A 20,163-nucleotide genomic window follows, 5' to 3' on the forward strand; every position below is an offset into this window, starting at 1 on the left:
CCTTTCTTTGCTCAAGAGATTTTCCTTTTTTTTTTTTTATCTCTTTATTTCTCCTTTTAGTTATTCATGTAGTCCTTTTGGGACATTCTTTTTCTTTAAGACTCTGTTTGCAGTTGCTATGAAACTACTCTTTCTTTTGGGGGAATTTCTAAATTTGCAATAAATTTCTCTACTGACTAATGTTTTCTTTGATTTACTTATCTTCGGCTTTAGTTTTTTAATTAGGCTTTTGTGCCAGGGCCAGACTCTGTCTTTTGTTGTGTTGTTGAGTTGGGTAGTCGGCTCTGCTTGGTCTCTATTCTGAGTCTCTTGGGTTCTTGTGTTGACCTACAACTCCCGGGATTAAGCCTTGCTGGATCTTTTCTTTTTGAAATTTTATTTATTTTATTCTGAACTTAAGACATAAAACAAGCATTGCCATAACATAGTAGAATAGAAAAAAAGATCAAGTTAACATTTTTTTTTTCCTTTTTCTCTTTCCTTCCCTCTCCTCACAGCCCTAGGGATGATTACCATTAGACACAAATAAGTGTGTGTGTGTGTGAGTGTGTGTGTATACACATACACATAATATAAAACTATTCTATATTCCTATTTATCATTTCTTTCTTTAGATGCAGATAGCATCTTTCTTCATATGTCCTTTTTAGTTAACTTGAGTATTTATGATACTCAAAATTATTTAGTTACTCAAAGTTGTTTTTTGAAAAGTATTGAAATAGTAAAACAGTATTGTTCTATTTGTTCTGCTCATTTTGTACTTCATTATTTTGTGCTAGTCTGTCCGTGTTTTTCTAAGATATTGAGCTCATCATTTATTATAGCACATCATGATCCATCATGGTTTTCTAGTTCTTTACCATCATAAAAATCACTGGATTTTTGATGTTGAGGATGCTGAATCTTCAGGGTCCTTTGTGACATTTTGGGAGAGTGTTATTTTACATCGTTACTTGTATTGAAAGGCTATCATTCCCTGGCTAACAGATTCCTCTTTTCTTTTGCCTGTGTGCTTTTTTACAGTTCTGGCATAGAAGTCACTACAGTTTCTCATTGGATTTCTTGATCATTATTTTGTCTGGAATTAATTTCAGAATTATGCTGGAATAAGCATGTGGTACCTGAGTAGTTAGCCTGCCTTCTGTTTAGGCAGCTATTTAGGCCAGATAAGCCTATTACATATTGGGGACATAGCTTATTATTAAGAAGTTGTTTTTGTTTTGTTTTGTTTTGTTTTTAAATATTAGGCTTAAATTTTCCTCTCTGAAGCTTTCCTCCGTTGCCTTTAGTTCTTTCCATTGAATCAGGCAAAGCAAGTTTATTTAATTCTTCTTCTATATTGCCCTCCCAATATTTGAGGACAGCTTAAATCTTTTCTTCAAGATTAACATTTCCTTTTTTTTTTTTCATCTGATATCCCTTTGTCATTATCTTCAATTTTATTTATCATTCTGGTTGCAGTACTCTGTGCCTGCTCCCATTCATAAATTTGTAGCATTTTGAATTGAACAGTGTTTTGGATTTGGTCTGACTGTGTTACATACATTGAGTTTGCAATACAATTAAAAAAACAGACTTTTTTCATATACTACCGTGCCTCCCCTGGATTATTTTTTTAAGCCAAGTGACAGTCTTTATACTTATCCCTTTTAAATTTTATTGGCCAATTTTTCTCTTTTAGCATGAACTTTTTAGATTCTAACTCTCTCATATACATTGTTTGTATTTTACCTATTTACCGCCTATTCAAGTTACTAACAAAAAATGTCTAATAGTACAAGACCAAGAGACCGATCTCTGTAGCTCTCTCCCAGAGATCTCCTTACTAGGTCACTGAAGACTTCTTCACCCAGGTTAGAATACTTCAAATTATATTGTCCTTTAACACACAATTCTCCAAACTTCCATGCGTTTTGAGAATAGTGTTCCTACAGGATGAACATACATGCGTATTTTTGCATATCTAATTAACTATTTTCCAAGTGTGTGTATATATGTAATTTCTGCCTCAGATTAATGTTTATTTTTTGGAGGACAAAATTACATTTTTTTTAAACTTTTTTTTTTTTCAATTTTATTTTCCTCAGCTATATGTAAAAAAAAAATTTTTTGTTACACATGTACATTTTTTTTTTTTTTACATATTTCCTTATGAATATGTTTTGAGAAAAAAAATTAGAAGGGAAAAACCCTGAGAGGGAAAAAAAAAAAAAAACAGAAGAAAAAGGGGGGGGGGGAGTGAACATAACATGTGTTGATTTACATTCAGTCTCCATAGTACTCTCTCTCTGGATGTGGATGGCATTCTCTATCCAAAGTTTATTGAGATTGTGTTGGATCGCTAAATGAAGACTCAAGTCTGTCATAGTTAATCATTGCACAATCTTGTTACCATGTACAATGTATTCCTGGTTCTGCTTGTTTCACTCAGCATCGATTCATGTAAATCTTTCTAGGACTTTCTAAAATCAGCTTGTTCATAATTTTTTATAGAAAAATAATATTTCATTGCTTTCATATACCATAGCTTATTCAGCCATTCCCCAATTGATAAGCATCTCATTTTCCATTTTTTTTGCCATCACAAAAAGAGGTACTACATTTTTGCACATGTGGGTCCTTTTCCCTCTTTTATGATTTTCCCTCTTTTATGATTTCTTTGGGATATAGACCCAGTAGAAACACCGCTGGATCAAAGGGTATACACAGTTTGATAGTCCTTTGGGCATAGTTCCAAATTGCTCTCCATAATGGTTGGATCATTTCACAACTCTACCAACAATGTATTAGTGCCCTAGTTTTCCCACATCCCCTCCAACATTAATCATTACCTTTTCCTGTCATCTTAGCCAATCTGAGACAGTTGAGGTAGAACTTCAGAGTTGTTTTAATTTGTATTTTTCTGATCAATAGTAATTTATAGCATTTTTTCATATGCCTAGAAGTGGCTTTTAATTTCTTCATCTGAAAATTGCCTATTCATATTCTTTGATCATTTATCAATTGGGGAATAACTTGAATTCTTATAAATTTGACATAATTCTTTATATATTTTAGAAATAAAGGAATCAGAAACACTGGTTTTAAATTTTTTTTTCTCAGTTTTGTGCTTCTCTTCTAGTCCTGGTTGTTTTGATTCTGTTTGTGCAAAACCTTTATAATTTAATATAATCAAAGATGTCTACTTTGTATTTCATAATGTTCTCTTGTTTTCTTTGGCCATAAATTCCTCCCTTCTCTATAAATCTGAGAAGTAAATTACATCTTGCTCTCCTAATTTGCTTATAGTATCACCCATTATGCCTATATCATGTATCCATTTTGACTTTTTTTTTTTGTCTTTTTAAAAAATTAATTATAGTTTATATATGCATGGGTAATTTTATAGCATTGACAATTGACAATATACATACACACACACACACACATATTAAATCTTTTGTTCCAATTTTTCCCCTTCTTCCCCCCACCCCCTCCCCCAGGTGGCAGGTTGACCAATACATGTTAAATATGTTAAAGTATAAATTAAATACAATATATGTATACATTTGACTTTTATTTTTGATATGGGGTGTTAGATGTACATTCCCTATCCACTTATTCTTTAGAATTAAATTATTTAATTTCCATTTTGTTTTTAGTCTATCTTCCCCAACCCTTTATTGAATGTAATTTTTATTGTATTGTGATCTGAAGAGGAAGCAGTTACAATTTTTGCCTTTCTACATTTGATTGTGAGGTTTTTATGCCCTAATTACATGGTCAGTTTTTGTGTAGGTTTCATGGACTGCTGAGAAAAATGTATATTCCTTTCTATCCCTATTCAGTTTTCTCCAGAAGTCTATCGTGTCTTAAGTTTCTAAGATTCTATTACCCTTCCTTTCTTGTTTATTTTTTGGTTAGACATATCTAATTCTGAGAGGGGAAGGTTGAGGTTCCCCACTAGTAGAGTTTTACTGTCTCTTTCTTCCTGTAAATGGCTTAATTTTTCTGCTTTTTTTTTCTTTTTCTTTCCGAGGCTGGGCTTAAGTGACTTGCCCAGGGACCAGATTTGAACTCAGGTCCTCCTGAATTCAAGGCTGGTGCTCTATCCACTGCACCACCTAGCTGCCGCAAATGGCTTAATTTTTCAACAAGAATTTGGATGCTGTACCACTTGATGCAAATATATTTTGTATCGATACCACTTCATTGTCTATGGTATCCTTTAACAAGATGTAGTTTCTTTCCTTATCTCTTTTAATTAGATCTATTTTTGCTTTTGCTTTGTCTGAGATCAGAATTGTTATCCCTGCTTTATTTTTTCTTCAGTTGAAGCATAATAGATTCTGCTCCAGCCTTTTACCCTTACTGTGTATGTATGTCTGTTTCAAATGTGCTTCTTGTAGACAATATGTTGTAGGATTCTGGTTTTTAATCTACTCTTCTATCTGCTTTCCTTTTATGGGAAGTTCATCCCATTCGCATTCAGTTATGATTATCAGTTGTGTATTTCCCTCCATCCTATTTTCTCCCCTGCATATTCTTTTGTTCTCTCTTTCCATCCTGTCCCTCTTTAGAGTTAGAAACACTAACCCATCCTACCCTCTACCTGTCCTCCCTCCTATCAACCCTCCTCTCTTATCCCGCTCTTCTAAGTATTTCTATCCTCCCTTCTATACTCTTTTCTTTCCCCTTTCCCTTATTGGGTAAGACAAATTTCTATACTCAATTGAATGAATGTTTTTCCCTTTTTGAACCAAAACTAATGAGATTAGCTTCAGATAATGCTCATCCCCCTCCCTTCTTTCTCACTATTGTAATAGATTTTTTTGTACCTCTTCATATGATCTAATTTAATTCTTTTTACCTCTCCTTTCCACTTCTCCCAGTACAATTCTTTTTCCACCTTTTAATATCTTTATCTTTAATATTATATCTGAGTAAATTCATATCCATACTCTTAGTCCATGTCTTCTAATTCCCCCAGTAAAGGAATACAGTTCTCAAGAGTTACAAGTTATCATTTTCCCATCTGGGGATGTAAACAGTTTAATCTTTAAATAATGTTGGTCTTTTTTTTTTCCCTGTTTATCTTTTTGTGCTTCTCTTGGAAAATAAAAATTTCTGTTTATTTCTGAGGTTTTTTCCCCAACAAAAAAGATTAAAAGTCTCTTACTTCATTGAAAATCCATTGCCTCCCTGAAGGGGGATGCTCAGTCTTCCTATGTAGTTAATTCTTTGTTGTAACCCCAGGTCCTTTGTCCTTTGTATTTGATGTCTTGCTCACAAGGCGGTAGCCCTACCTGCCCTTTCCAAGCAACAACCTGGTTTCCCGGACTGGCATTTTGCTTTCTGCACTGAGACTGGAGGCTTCCCCATTGATTTATTACTCTGTTACTCAGTCAGGACCCAGGGTCTCAATTGCTGATCTATTTTTATTAAGACCTTCTCCCTGGTTTTCCTGGACACTCTGAGCTGGGTTGACCATTCCTTTTACTTCAGTGAAACTGGCCTTTCCTGAAGTCTTTCTAATCTTTCTTGAGCTAGAGAATGCTTTTATCCTATCAGACTTTGTTCAGAGGCTTAGTTTCATATGGTTTTTGAGGACACTGAGAAAGCTCAGACAGCTTCCTGCTCTATTATCTATCTTATAATTTTTAAAAGATTTCATGTATGTGTAATTGAATTATTAGGTCAGATTGTCCACATTTTGGAATTCATTTAACTTTTCTATTTATCAATAACAGTTTAAAAACTACTTATGTTTCCCATCAGTTCTGATTCCACCATTTTGAATATCTATTTTTCCTCATATTGCTATTCATTCAATCATATGGTACAACACTAATGTGCTACAATACTAAAATGGTACAACACTAAAGCTAACTAGTAATCTTAGCATAGGCTCCTAAAAATATCTCATCTATATCCAAACTAGGTCTGTATCTTACTGAAACACTGGGATACAATGAATTCTTTTTGAATAAACATGAAAATCTAAAAATTAATTCATTCTAATACTTAATCACAATGCCTTGCACTTGGTAGGTGCTTAATAAATGTTGACTGATTTTTTTTTTTTTTTAGGAATCAGCATTTTAAAAAAGAACCATATCACTTTTACTTTTCTGGACCTTCCATTCTTCATGTGTAAAATAATAACGTAGGACTAAATCAGTGCTTGACAGACACAGAGGCTGTCTGACCTTCTACCTATTTTTGCCTACTTAGGAGCTAAATTTTTTTTTTTCATTTTAAAAATGAAATTCAGCAAAACTTTTATTATAAAATGTAAAAACATTCTTAGCCTGAGGGCTATTAAAAAAATGCAGTGGGCCAGATTTGCCATATGGACTGTACAAAAACAGGCAGAGAGTTAATTTTTTTTATATTTATTTTTTTAATTTATAATATTATCCCTTGTATTCATTTTTCCAAATTATCTCTCCCCTCCCTTCACTCCCTCCCCCCGATGACAGGTAATCCCATACATTTTACATGTGTTACAATATAACCTAGATACAATATATGTGTGAAAATACCATTTTCTTGTTGCACATTAAGTATTAGATTCCGAAGGTATAAGTAACCTGGGTAGATAAACAGTAGTGCTAACAATTTACATTCACTCCCCAGTGTTCCTTCTCTGGATGTAGTTATTTCTGTCCATCATTGATCAACTGGAAGTGAGTTGGATTTTCTTTATGTTGAAGATTTCCACTTCCATCAGAATACCTCTTCATACAGCATTGAAGTGTACAGCGATCTTCTGGTTCTGCTCATTTCACTCAGCATCAGTTGATGCAAGTCTCTCCAAACCTCTCTGTATTCCTCCTGCTGGTCATTTCTTACAGAGCAATAATATTCCATAACCTTCATATACCATAATTTACCCAACCATTCTCCAATTGATGGACATCCATTCATCTTCCAGTTTCTAGCTACAACAAAAAGAGCTGCCACAAACATTCTGGCACATACAGGTCCCTTTCAGCTCTTTAGTATTTCCTTGGGATATAATCCCAATAGCAGCAATGCTGGGTCAAAGGGTATGCACAGCCCAATAATTTTTGGGGCATAGCTCCAAATTGCTCTCCAGAATGGCTGGATTCTTTCACAACTCCACCAATAATGTATCAGTATCCCAGTTTTCCAACATCCCCTCCAACATTCTTCATTATTTGTTCCTGTCATCTTAGCCAATCTGACAGGTGTGTAGTGGTATCTCAGAGTTGTCTTAATTTGCATTTCAGAGAGTTAAATTTGACCACAGGATCAAGTATGCTGACCCCTAAACTAGATGATTTCTAAGTACTTCTCAAGCTCTAATATTTTTACAATTCTAAGATTAAGGGTTGGTTGGCCAGAGTTAGTACAGTGTAAAAGAAAATAGAATGTAATTTTTTTTCTCCCTTCCTCCCTACCCTAACCTCCCATTAAGAAGGTACTTGTGAAGTTATATAGAACATTTCCATGCTGCAAAAGAAAACATAGATTCCCCCCCCCCCCAAAAAAAAAAAAAACCTTCAAGAAAAATAAAGCTTAAAAAAAATATGCATCGGTCTGTATTCAAACACAATCAGTTCTTTCTCTGGGGATGGTTAGCAGAAAATAGAATATTTATAATCATTATTAATCTTTGTTCTTTCTCTAGATTTCCAGACTAGTAAATGAAGTCTACCATTTATATAATCGGCATCAGTATCCATTTGTTGTTCTTAACATTTCTGTTGATTCTGGTGAGTCCCAAGAAGTCTGCCAATTCTGTTTTTTTTTTTTTTTCTCCCCTCTCTGTTCCCACTACTGTCACCTTTGTTCAGGCTCTCACCTTTAATGCTGCAGTAGCCTCTTAAATGGTATTCCTGGTTTTATCTTTCCAATCTATTTATTCCAATCCATCCTAAATCTTGTTGACAGATTGCTTTTTCCTAAAAATACCACTTCTAATACCATCTCTCTCATTCTCAGAAATTCACTTTATTTTTATCTAATACTTAATATGCCTTCTGTTTTTGGTACCATGCTAAATATTAGGAGAGAAATACACGAATGAGACATGCTACAGAGACTCAAAAGATCTTACTGTTTAGTAGGACAGAAATAAGGCAAGTTTAAAAATGACTAACATACAAACTGAAGGTCCCTAACTACCAGTAGCATGTTATGGAGAAGGAACAGATTACTTCTGGCTTAGAGAGATCAGTGAAGGATTCCTTTTTGTTGAATAGTGAAGGTGGCATTTGAAGTGAGACTGGAGAGATTGGAAGAGTTAATTCCAGACAAATAGAAAGCAATGTGGGGGAAAAACAAATACCAAACTATTCAATAATTTCCCATTGCTTATAAATAAAATATAAATTACTTAGTTTGTTGACTTCCTTGCAATGTTCTGTCTCAGAGTTATTGCCTTTTCCCTCCTCCCAACTATATTTCCATCTGTTAAAATCCTTCTAGTTTTTTTAAGACCTTTTGCCCTTCTACTCAACCCCCTAATTAGAGTTGATTTTTCAACCACAAAATGTTTTTCATATATCTCTCTTGTAGCATTTATATTCTTTTTTTATACTATGGTTACTTTTATATTTACCTTATCCTTTTCCCATTTTCTCTCACCCTCCCAAATTATAAGCTACTTCAGGACAAAGACTCCACTTTGTCATCCTATGGTACCTCATGTTATGGCTTATTCATACCAGAAACTTAATAATGAATATTTGAAAATAATATATTATTAAGTCCTCATAAATAAACGGAATTTGAAGGGGGAAAAAAAAGAAATACAATGTTCTTCCTGGCTCTTAGAAAATGACCTCTTTGTCCCTTCTGTATTATTTCTAGTGGAGTTGTAAGGTTTAAAATATTATATCTTTTAGGCATTCTTATCTGATAAAATGGAGAAATCTGACTCCTATCATTGTTAAAGTGTAATTAAAAGTGCAGTAAATGCCTTTTTGTTTTGTTTTTAGAGAGTGTGGATATCAATGTAACCCCAGACAAAAGGCAAATTTTATTACAGGAAGAAAAGCTTTTATTGGTAGTACTAAAGACATCTCTGATAGGAATGTTTGAGAGTGGTGTTAACAAACTTAGTCCCAACCAGAAGCCTCTGTTGGACGTTGAAGGTAAGAAAATTATAAATCCATTTTTTTTTTTAAAGCTATTAAAATTTTTGCCTATTCTGACATGTTTATTATGTTTTCAAGGATAAAATATCTCTCACAAAATTATCCCTTTTTTTTTTTAAAGTTATTTGTATTTTTTAATATGTAAGTATGTATTGGATACAAGTAACTTAAATATATATGGTTGTCGCTACCCACAGTTAGTCATATACAAGGAGAGCCGGTTTTGTTCATAAAAGCTCAATTTTTCAAACAAAGGATATTTCCTGAGCAATAAAATCCAGCTTGAGTATGTATAAGCAGAGTTTATTGTTATAAAATTTATTAAATATTGTTATAAAAATGAAATAAATTTAGACAAATCTAACCTGGAACATATTTATTGGAATAACTAATTATTTTTTACTAAGTGATAATTAGGCATAAGTGAAAAGCCATTCACTATAATTAGCATGATTTTTAAAAATAATGTTAGGCTAGATATTTCTGGAATCAGGAGAGTGTTTCTAAAAGAAAAATGATACAGGGAAAAGAAGTATGGGTTTTTAAAGTCTTTCCTTTTAAGGAGAAGAACTGGCTATTGCTTCTCTATTTCTATCAGATTTGATCTTAGGGATTTGAGCTATATCTGGCAACCAAGGCCTCTCAGTTTTTCAGTTATGGCCAATCACCACTATATCCTCTTATTTCCAAGAAAGAGTTCCTGAAGTGATTCTCTCTTCATGTTTATTGTAGGTAATTTATTAAAGATGTGTTCAACAGAGATGGAAAAACCCCCTCCAGAAAAGAACAATCTCATCTCACTACATACCAAAGGAGAAGAAAAAAGAACATTAACTATTGCCAGACTACGAGAAGCATTTTCCCTTCATCATACAACAGAACAGAGTTCTCCAAATCTGAAAACTCGTAAACAACCACAAGATTCTCCACGACAGATAAATCTTTTGTCATTTTACAGCACTCCAAGTCCTAAAAATTCCTCCAAACGAATCTCTGACAAACAATGCAAGAGTCAGGAAGAAATTCTGGATTCATCCCTAGGCAGAAGTAGCAGTATGAATCCAAAGCCAGTGGACAGTGACAAAGATTCAGAACATAGTAGCACTTCCACACAGTTGGATGAAGATGTCAGGACCCCAAAAAGGGACACCCATATTGGCAGGGAGTGTATCCTGACTTTAGCTGAAGATTGCCCATTTTCAGAAGAAAGTGTTGAACCTTTTAAGAAATCACTAGGAAGTGACAATCAATTTTCAATCACAGAATGGAGTTTGGAAGAAAAAAGTATTGAGAATAACTTCAGAAATTTGCCTCAGCCAATCAATGACTCACCATTAAAAGGGAAGCGATTTAAAAAGGAAGTGGCCCCAAAGATGATGAATTCTGAGGACTGTTCAGCATCTCAAGTGGATGTAGCTATTAAAGTTATTAAAAAGGAGGTGCTTCTTAACTTCTCCATGAGTTCTTTAACCAAACGGCTGCAGCAACTGCAGCAGCAGGAACAGCAAAGGGTAAAAGCACAAAATTACAGAAGATTTAGGGCAAAGATAAGCCCTGGAGAAAATCAGGCTGCAGAAGATGAACTAAGAAAAGAAATAAGGTGTTGTTTTTTTTTTTCTAATTGTATTTTTCTATAACCTACTTGAGAACAAAACAATTTGAGTAACATGTTAAATTGTTAGATTTCCAGAAGAATTAAGATATTAGTACTAAATGTTATTACAGTTCTATTCAAATATATTTAGGTCTTAGCCACTTGAGATTTAAGTGAACTTTTAAAATCCTTGGTGCTTCCATTTTCATGATTCCAACTCTATATTTCTGTGTTGATAATGACCCACAAATCTTTTGGTATAGTCCCTTCCTCTTATATAAGCTCTGGTATCTCTACCTCCTGGATGTTCCTATTTTAATATCTTAACCATTTTAATTTGTCTTCTCTCACCCAAACAAAACTAACCTTTTCTCGGAACTTACCTTCCTTTGTATGTGACCAAATTGTTCTCCAACCTCTATCATAATTATATTCTGTCCATTCTTAAAGCTCAAATCAAGACCCACTAATTTCTAAGAAATTCATGGTTTTTTCAATTCTAGTTCCATATGGGACCTTTACTATTTTGTTCTATTTATTTCTCTGCCTTCTCTTACTTTTTCTTTATAGAATTATCTTTCTCCTAACTAACCAGGCCCAAGACCTTTAAGTCATTTTAAACTTTTCTTTTCTTCTTGAGTTGCTTTCTTCGCTACATATCACTTCTCCTGTGTTTCCTTCATGCCAAGTCCTATAAACTTTTCCTGTAATACCTCATATCAATTAATATCTTTTAGTACCTTAGTTCAAAGTTTTCTCTCCCACCTACTTCTCTCCCACTGAAGTAATTCCCTAATTGGTCTCTTTCCCCCCATTTTTTTTTTTTTGAATTGGTAAATCTACTTCATTGCATAGAAAATCTCCAACTTCTATTTGCAAGTGCACATATCCTAAGATTTAGCAGTGATTAACACATATTCAGAAATATATTTTTAAAAATTCCTGCTTAAATTTTTCTGTAGTTCCATTTCACAATTTTTTTTAGTTAAATATGTCATATACTTTATAAGGCAGAAGCAGGTAATGAAGAACATTTTTTACAAGTAATATGAAATGCCTTTTAGAATGCTTAACAATACATTAGCAGAGCAAATGCTCACATGGGTCATATTTGAAAATGATTTTTGTTTTTATACCTCTGTCAAGAAACAGGAAGTACACTTTACCTTTATCTGGAATCATGATTGGTCACTTCACTGATCAGATTTTTTTCAAAGTTTTATCTTAACAGTATATAAATTGGTCTTCTGGCTTTTACCCAGGTTTCTATAAAACTATTTCTTTCATCATTTCTTAATGACATAGTAATATTCCACTGTATTTATGTATCATAATTTGGTTAACATTCCCCAGTTGATAGGTACTCCCTCAGTTTGCACTTTAGGGCAAAAAAGAATTATTATAAATATTTGTGAACATATGGGGCCTTTTTCTCTCTTTTTAAAAAAAATTTTTGGGGCATAGGTTTTAGTAAGGTTACTAATTTCCAAAGTAGCTAGACCAGTTCACAGCTCCACCAGCAGTACTTTTTTCCCCATAGATTTTCCAAAATTTGTTATTTTCCTTTTTTGTTAATTTTGCCAGTCTGATGAGCATAAGATAGAACTTCAAAGTAGCATTAATTTAGATTTTTATTAGTGATTTGTAGCATTTTTCATTTTTAAATTTAATTTTTAAAAAATTATTATTTTTAACATTCTTTTCTTTTAAATTTTTAATTTCTTATCTTCTCTCTCCATTCCACCTTTTTCCCATTCACTGAGAAGGCAAATAAATGATATCAGTTTTATTTGTGAAGTGATGCAAAATATATTTCTTCATTAGCCATAATGCAAAACAACGCAAAACAATAAATAAATAGAGAAAATTATGCTTAAATTTGCAGTGTTCCCCAGTTCTCTGTAGAAATAAATAGCATTTTTTTTTTCCATTTTGAATCCTTTGGAATTGCCTTGGATCATTGGATTGACCAGAATAGCCAATTCTTTCACAATTGATCAAAATTATAACATTGCTATGACTGTGCACAATGATCTCCCATTTCTTTTTACTTTATTTTGCATCAGTTTGTTTAGCTCTTGCCATGACCTCCCCCCTTATAATTTCTTACAGTACAATAGTATTCTATCACAATCATATGCTGTTTGTTCAGCCATTCCTCAAATCATAAACATTCCCTCAATTTTTAATTCTTTGCCGCCATAAAAAGACTGCTGTAAATGTTTTTATACATTTATGTCTTTTTCCTTTTTCTTTGATCTATTTTGGGTACAGACGTAGTAATGGTATCTCTGGATCAAAGAGTATGCAGTTTTATAGCTCTTGAGTACCCGTTCCATATTGTTCTTCAGAATGTTTGAATCAGTTCCCTTATACTTTCTTCTGAAAACTGCTTGTTCATATTCTTTGACCAACGATCTATCAATTGGGAAATGGCTCTTATTTTCATAAATTTGACTCAGTTCCCCACATATTTGAGAAATGAAGTCTTTATCAGATAATTTTACTATAGAACTTTTTGATATTATTTCAGTGTCTTTAGTTTTGACAAAATGTAGCTTCCTTGATAATCTCTTTTAATTAGGTCTACTTTTGCCTTTACTTTTTGTGCTATCCCACTCTTTTTTCATTTCAACAGAGCATAGTAGATTCTGTTGCAGCCTTTTATTTTAAATATATATGTCTTTCTATTTCAAGTGTATAGTTTGAATACATGTTGTAGGATTCCAGTTTCTAATTCATTTTGCTATCCATTTCTACTTTATGGGTTCACTCATATTATTGCTATCTCATTTCTTTCCCATTGTTAATTCATCTTGTATAACATTGCTAGATTAATTTTAAAATTAAAGTGATTTTCATCACTTCTCTGCTCAAATATCTTCAATGACTTTCTACCACACGCAAAAAAAAAAAAAAAAAAAAAGTTCATACTCATTAATTTAGCATCAGGACCCTTGATAATCTGAGCCCAGTGTACCATTGCAGCCTTTTGTTCCACTATTCCCCTATACAAGCCCTTCAAATTAACAAATTTGTAAATCAAGCTATTTCACTCCTGAAAAGTCCTGTTACTTTCCCACTATGCCCTTGATCATGCTATTCCCTTTACCTCTTCTCTTTATTCTTGTTCTAGTTATCATTCTTGGTATAGCCTTAGTTTCTCTTCCGTGAAACTTTTTCAGTGTGCAGTGATTTGTTTCCTCAGAACTAAGTAATATTGATTGTCTTTACTACTTATTTGACAAGTCAGCAGATATTGCTTTATGTTACTCTCTTTTTGTGTAATCACAAAGCATTTCCCTATTTTAACTTGAGGGACAGGAACTATGGACTTTGGCTTATATTTATTCCTGCTCTCCATAGTACTTGGCACAGTGCCTTGTTCAGGGTATATGATTTTTAACACTTCAATTATTTTAAACTTGAAACACAAAATTTTGCTTTAATAATGTTTTGTATGATGCTCTATTTATTCTCTCTCTAAACTGAACTATAAAGTACTTAAAGACAAGGAATACACTTTGTTATCATTTTTTCCATAGCACATACATAATAGGCATTCAGGAGATAATTGGTTAAAAAAATATCAGGAAAGGAGTACAATTAAATCAGAAATTAGGAATTTTGTGATATGGTTTACTTTTTTGTGAATGTTTTCAGATTCATATTTTGAATAACAACTAAATCTATTCACTCTAGTTGTTTATTGTTTATTTTTTTTAAGGTGGGAGGGTGTTTAAAAATGTAAAAATAACATGTGTTCTCAATTTTCTATATGCAGTAAAGATATGTTTGCAGAAATGGAGATCATTGGTCAATTTAACTTGGGGTTTATAATAACCAAGCTGAATACAGATCTTTTCATAATTGATCAACATGCCACAGATGAGAAATACAACTTTGAGATGTTACAATTGCACACTGTTCTACAAGGTCAAAGGCTCATAATGTAAGTTAACCAAAATTCTCGGTAGACTGACTACAAATAGTATTGGCTCAAATTGTTTTAACAATGGTGTTTCCTTTGTATTTGAATTAACTAGGCTGTTTAGGTATAATCCTATTCCTTTTACCCCTTATTGCATATATGGTTTATCAAGAAGTTAATATACACTTTTAAATAATGAACTAATTTTGCTATTCAATAATGCATACATACACGCACACACACACACACACACACACACACACACACACACACACAATAGCTATTTAGAAAAGCTTTTGGATGAAAGAGAACTCATTCAACTGGAAAACTGAAAATTTTGTTTCCTGAAAGCCTCTTGCAATTCAGTCTTTTGATCTTTAAATACAACTTGGTAAATGTTTCTCTCCCATTTCCCAACTTTTTTCTTTTCAAGAGTTGCCTTTTTCTGATTCTTGTGCTAGATGAAAAACTAATCAGTAGTTTTACAAGATTTTTTTTCATTAAGTATTCCTATTGCTTAATATACAAGTCTATTTTTGATCCTTTTTTTTGTTTGTTTTTTGAAGCAATTGGGGTTAAATGTCTTGCCCAGGGTCATACAGCTAGGAAGTGTTAAATGTCTGAGACCAGATTTGTACTCAGGTTCTCCTGACTCCAGAGCTAGTGCTCTATTCACTATGCTACCTAGCTGCCCCAATAAGTCTATTTTAAAACAATTTTTAAAAATTATAATTTTTTCTTTAATACACAATTAACTTATGTATTAAAAATATGCTTAGAAGAATGGTAGTGATTAAGGTCTCCTATCTCTTGGCAGAGACATGATGGACTATGTTTTTTGAATATGACATATATTAACAGACTTGGCCAATCAATTGACTTGTGTTGCTTACCTGTAAGGTTTTTTGGGGGTAGAGGGAATCATTGGGAAGTAACAGCAATTTTAAAAATAAGCTTTTTCCTTTTTTTTTTTTTTTTTTAAAGAAATAAGTTCAGCACCAAACAGGAGCATGTCCTTCAGAATATAAATGGTTCTGTGATCTGATAGGGTAGGGTCTCTATCATTTAAAAAAAATTTTTTTTTTTTTTATTGATCTCTTTTGTTTTTATATCACCCTTGCCTCTGACTATATGTTTCCAAACCCCCTACTCAGGGAGCTGTTCCTTGTAACTGACATTTTTGTAAGGGACCTATTTCAGTTTTATATTTGTATCTTCAGCTTTTAGCACTATGCCTGGTGGATGGCAAGTACTTAATAAATGTTTAGAAATTTTATGCCTATGCTTTTGTTGATTAGGTTTTTTTCTATCAGTACAAATACAGTATCATTCACACCTTCTCATATTGTGCAATTTTTGTCCATGTTCTTCTGTAGATGTTTCACAGAAGATCTATTTGGTGTATAAATTTTGTGCATACCAGCTACTGTCTGCTTGAGTTGCTGTGTTTCTCTCTCGGAAAAATTCATTGCTAAGACTTGCATATGATTTGTTTAAACAGTAGTCAGCTTTAGAAAAAAACCCTTTGATGATTTAGACAGTGTTACAAATTTGTAATATATTTTATTTCCTAAACTACCAATAAAACTTTTTTATGAGCTGTGATGAAAGCATTTAATATGTCATTTGTTCTCCTTTATAATATAAAAAAGTGCATCCTGAAGTACTTCCTGAAGAGTGATTTTTAATTTTTAATTTTTGTCACATTTTGCATGAATGATTTTGCTCAGTTTCACTGTGGATTGGCCTCAAAAATCATGAAGATAAACTTTCCTTGGAAATACTTTTGGAACATAGACAAAACAGGAGAAGCAGGGTCAGTAGGATAACAAAGTTGTTTTCTCTACAATTTCTTTTTCTTTAAGAAATTTGTAAGAATCTTTTTTTTTTTTTTCCCACCTTTTCTACCTTGCTTGATTGTAGAGGAAAATATGGCCTCTTTTATTAGAGCAAGCTAATATAATATCCAAATTATATTCTGGATATTGGATATATATTGGAGAACAAAGCTGCTGGATTGATGGTATGTTTTATTGCACAAAGCTTATTGGAATGATGTTTTACTGTTCACGGTATAAATATACAGTTAATGTAGTGCTGTACCATTCTTTTAAATCATTTCATTATATTATTATATCTCATAACTGAATGTTTGACTTTAAACCATGATATGAACTTTTTTTCTGTATTTCAGACCTCAGGCTCTCAATTTAACTGCTATCAATGAAGCAATACTAATAGAAAATCTGGAAATATTTAGAAAGAATGGTTTTGACTTTGTCATTGATGAACTTGGTAAGTTTTTTAACAAGAAACATGGAATCATATTTTCAAGTTTGAAGGAATTTTGCCTTATTTCATTCAACTATATTATTTTATGGATATAGCTTTAATTTCAGAATTTCAGAATATTTTCCTTTTATTCCTCAAGTATTTAGCCATTTTTATTTACCACAAATAGCACTTAGAATTCAAATGTATTCTTAAAATTTGTTCTTAAATTTCTATATTCTTTTAGCTCCAGTCACAGAAAGAGTTAAATTGATTTCTTTGCCAACTAGTAAAAACTGGACATTTGGACCACAGGACATAGATGAGATGATCTTCATGTTAAGTGATTGCCCTGGAGTCATGTGCAGACCTTCTAGAGTTAGGCAAATGTTTGCCTCAAGGGCTTGTAGAAAATCTGTAAGTAATAAAGAAGAAAATCTATTTACTTCCAGGTTTGCTAAGATTTAATAACTTTGTTGTGTTTTAAGATGAAATTTGGTGGCTTATATCATTGTTAGAATAAATTGGAATAGATGGGATCCTTTGAGACTCTTCATATTCTTCATATAGCTATCTTAAGTGGAAAGGTGTTGAGTTTTTTAATCAGGTATTTTAGGAGATTTTTTAGATGGAGAATACTGGATTTATCATCATATAACTTTAATTCAATGCTTTTCTCTATTGCTTACTAGTGGTGTGACTGAAAAGCACTGAACTTTTTTTGCTTCAGCATTCTGTTCTTCCCTCTTCCTGACACTCAACTGAGAATCTTGTTATTTTACTGTGAAAATTGATGTGATTTATTACAAACTACCTTTTCTCACCTCTTTATCTCAAACTCTTTGATACCATCCCTCACTTTCTTCTTTCCCTAATCTGTGATATGGAGGAAATGATTCTCATCCAGGAGTTCCTAATATACGTGAAATCATAGGTATAGTTCCAATCCAATCCCTGTCTATATTTCTATATATACTTGTTTCCCCACTAGGGGGTGAGCTCCTTGGTAAGCAGGGGCTGGTTTTGCTTTTGCATGCACTGCCTCACACTGCCTGCCACATGGTAGGGAATTAATAAATGCTTATTGGTTGATAGTGTTTTTCCTAGTGTTATATAGTAGCTATTTTAAAATAGTTGCTATTCACAGGAAAAAGAAAAATAATTAAAACATTTCTTGTCTGTTTTGAACTCAGGTCATGATTGGAACTGCTCTTAACAAGAATGAAATGAAGAAACTGATCACTCATATGGGTGAGATTGAGCATCCCTGGAATTGCCCCCATGGAAGGCCAACTATGAGGCACATAGCTAGTTTAAATATTATTTCTCCAGACTAATTAATAATTGTGTATAAAATTATTCTTATTTGAAGAATTAAAGATTTTATCATGGATTTTCTTAATTTTGAAAGCAAAAATTTAAGTATCTCTTTTTGTTTTAAAAATCAGTGTGCTACATTACTTTGCATGTATCTTTAAAATTTATATTTAACTCTGCTTGTGAAATATCTGTTCTTACTGATTTTTAAAACATATATATATGTACAGCCAAGAACATATTTTGAGAAATAAAGAGCATATTTTAGAAGTTATATAAGGCTTGAATTCACACATTCTTCACAGAAAATATATTTAGTTTGTACTTTAAACATTACTATCTAAACTAATGTTAATTTCATGTTTTTTTGGAATTATGGTTTGTTCTAAGGCTAGGTCTCCTAACTGAATTTAATAAAACATTTAGTTTCAGTTTCCTTGTTAACTGTATTAAATTAATTTTATTTCCCTGAAATTAAAATTCTAGAAATTTTTAATCATGGATCCACAGTGTTAGTATTTGCACTAATACACATCTCATCTCATTTCAACTTTGGAAAAAAAAAAAAGTGAATAGACTGGTTAACTGCTAAAGTGACTACCAAATAAAAGAAAAGAAAATCCATTGCAGACCTCCTCATTCATCTTAGATCATCACAGAATTGCTAGCTCATTATATTTTTTTAATTTCATAATTATTTTCCTTTAAAGAATTTAACAAAGCTGACATCTTGTGATCTAGAATATAGATATGTAGAATTATATGTAGAATATAATGCCAACAATAGCAAATTATTATTTTTCCCATCCAAGGACATGTTTAGAACCTGTATAAAATTTGTTGTGGCTTTGGAGTATAGTGAACAATGTAGAATACAAGCCCAGCAAAATAAGCAAACTGGAATTAACGTACAAATCACTTTTGATCAACTAGCAGGCAAAGGTCAGTATGCAGATGATTTAGCACAGATTAATTACCCTTTGATAGCATATGAGCAAATTGCTGCTGCTATCAAAGTATGGGGCTCCCTCCCAGGAAAAGATAGAGGAGAAGCCTTCACGAAAATAGAGCAAAGTCCAAATGAACCCTTTGCTGATTTCATGGGACGTCTGCAGACAGCTGACACAAGAAGAATTGGTGAAAATGCAGCAACAGGAATAAGATAAAGCAACTTGCTAGAGAAAATGCTAATGAAGTTTGTAGAAGAATTATACTAAGACTACACAAAAATGCTCCTTTAGAGGAGATCATAAGACACTGTGCCACAGTGAGCACAAATGTCTTTTATATCCAGATGATGCAGACTTCTCAGGATCTGAGAATTTGGGAAGACAGGGTCCCTCTTGGCAAGGGACTTCCAGAGAGACTTGTCAATGCTTTCAATGCGGTAAAGTAGGACATCTGAAAGCTCAGTGGACACATAGAGATAGAGTGAGAAGATAGGGTAAGAGAACAAGACCCAAAACCCCATGTCCAAAATGTACAAGGGCTTTCACCAGGCCTCAGAATGTAGATTGACCCAAGGAAATGAGAGGTGGGGCCCAGCTCCAAGACTTCAAATAAAAAATAGGTGGGGCATGATGGCAGCTGAGGTTACACCCAGAGAGTCTTTAAAAGTTCAGGACTTTTGATATGATCAATCAGCAGAGAATCAATCTGATGAGAGAAATGGATTACAACTGGGGAGAATACAGGCTTTTTAATCTGCCAGAAGGGCAGTGTTCAGTGTAAGCAGCTTCAATATAATTGCCAGGTGATGTGGAGAGATCCAGAAAGTGGTGAATGGAAGGGACCAAATAGGTTAATTGCTTGGGAAAGAGGGTTTGCTTGTATCTCTACAGATGGAGAGTCAGATGGGTGCCAATGAGCCGTATTCATCTTGTCCATCTGAGAGAGATAGAAAAAGAGAAAAAACCTCAAAACAAAGGAGAAATCCTAAGAAA

The 20,163-nt window shown here is 33.0% G+C and overlaps 1 protein-coding gene across 1 annotated transcript in view; it reads left to right on the top strand.

Moving 5' to 3' along the window:
- The window catches only part of PMS2 (PMS1 homolog 2, mismatch repair system component), a 34,609-nt gene extending 15,894 nt beyond the window's left edge, over positions 1-18,715 (top strand). The window contains exons 9-15 of the mRNA XM_074281053.1: positions 7,637-7,721; positions 8,949-9,104; positions 9,840-10,707; positions 14,486-14,653; positions 16,827-16,927; positions 17,151-17,320; positions 18,097-18,715. Coding sequence (XP_074137154.1) covers positions 7,637-7,721; positions 8,949-9,104; positions 9,840-10,707; positions 14,486-14,653; positions 16,827-16,927; positions 17,151-17,320; positions 18,097-18,240 — 1,692 coding nt within the window. The 3' untranslated portion in view covers positions 18,241-18,715. The remainder of the gene's footprint in view (positions 1-7,636; positions 7,722-8,948; positions 9,105-9,839; positions 10,708-14,485; positions 14,654-16,826; positions 16,928-17,150; positions 17,321-18,096) is intronic.
- The last annotated feature ends 1,448 nt before the right edge of the window (positions 18,716-20,163 follow it).

Source organism: Sminthopsis crassicaudata, chromosome 1 (genome assembly GCF_048593235.1).
Source record: "Sminthopsis crassicaudata isolate SCR6 chromosome 1, ASM4859323v1, whole genome shotgun sequence".
In the NCBI taxonomy this organism is placed as follows: Eukaryota; Metazoa; Chordata; class Mammalia; order Dasyuromorphia; family Dasyuridae; genus Sminthopsis; species Sminthopsis crassicaudata.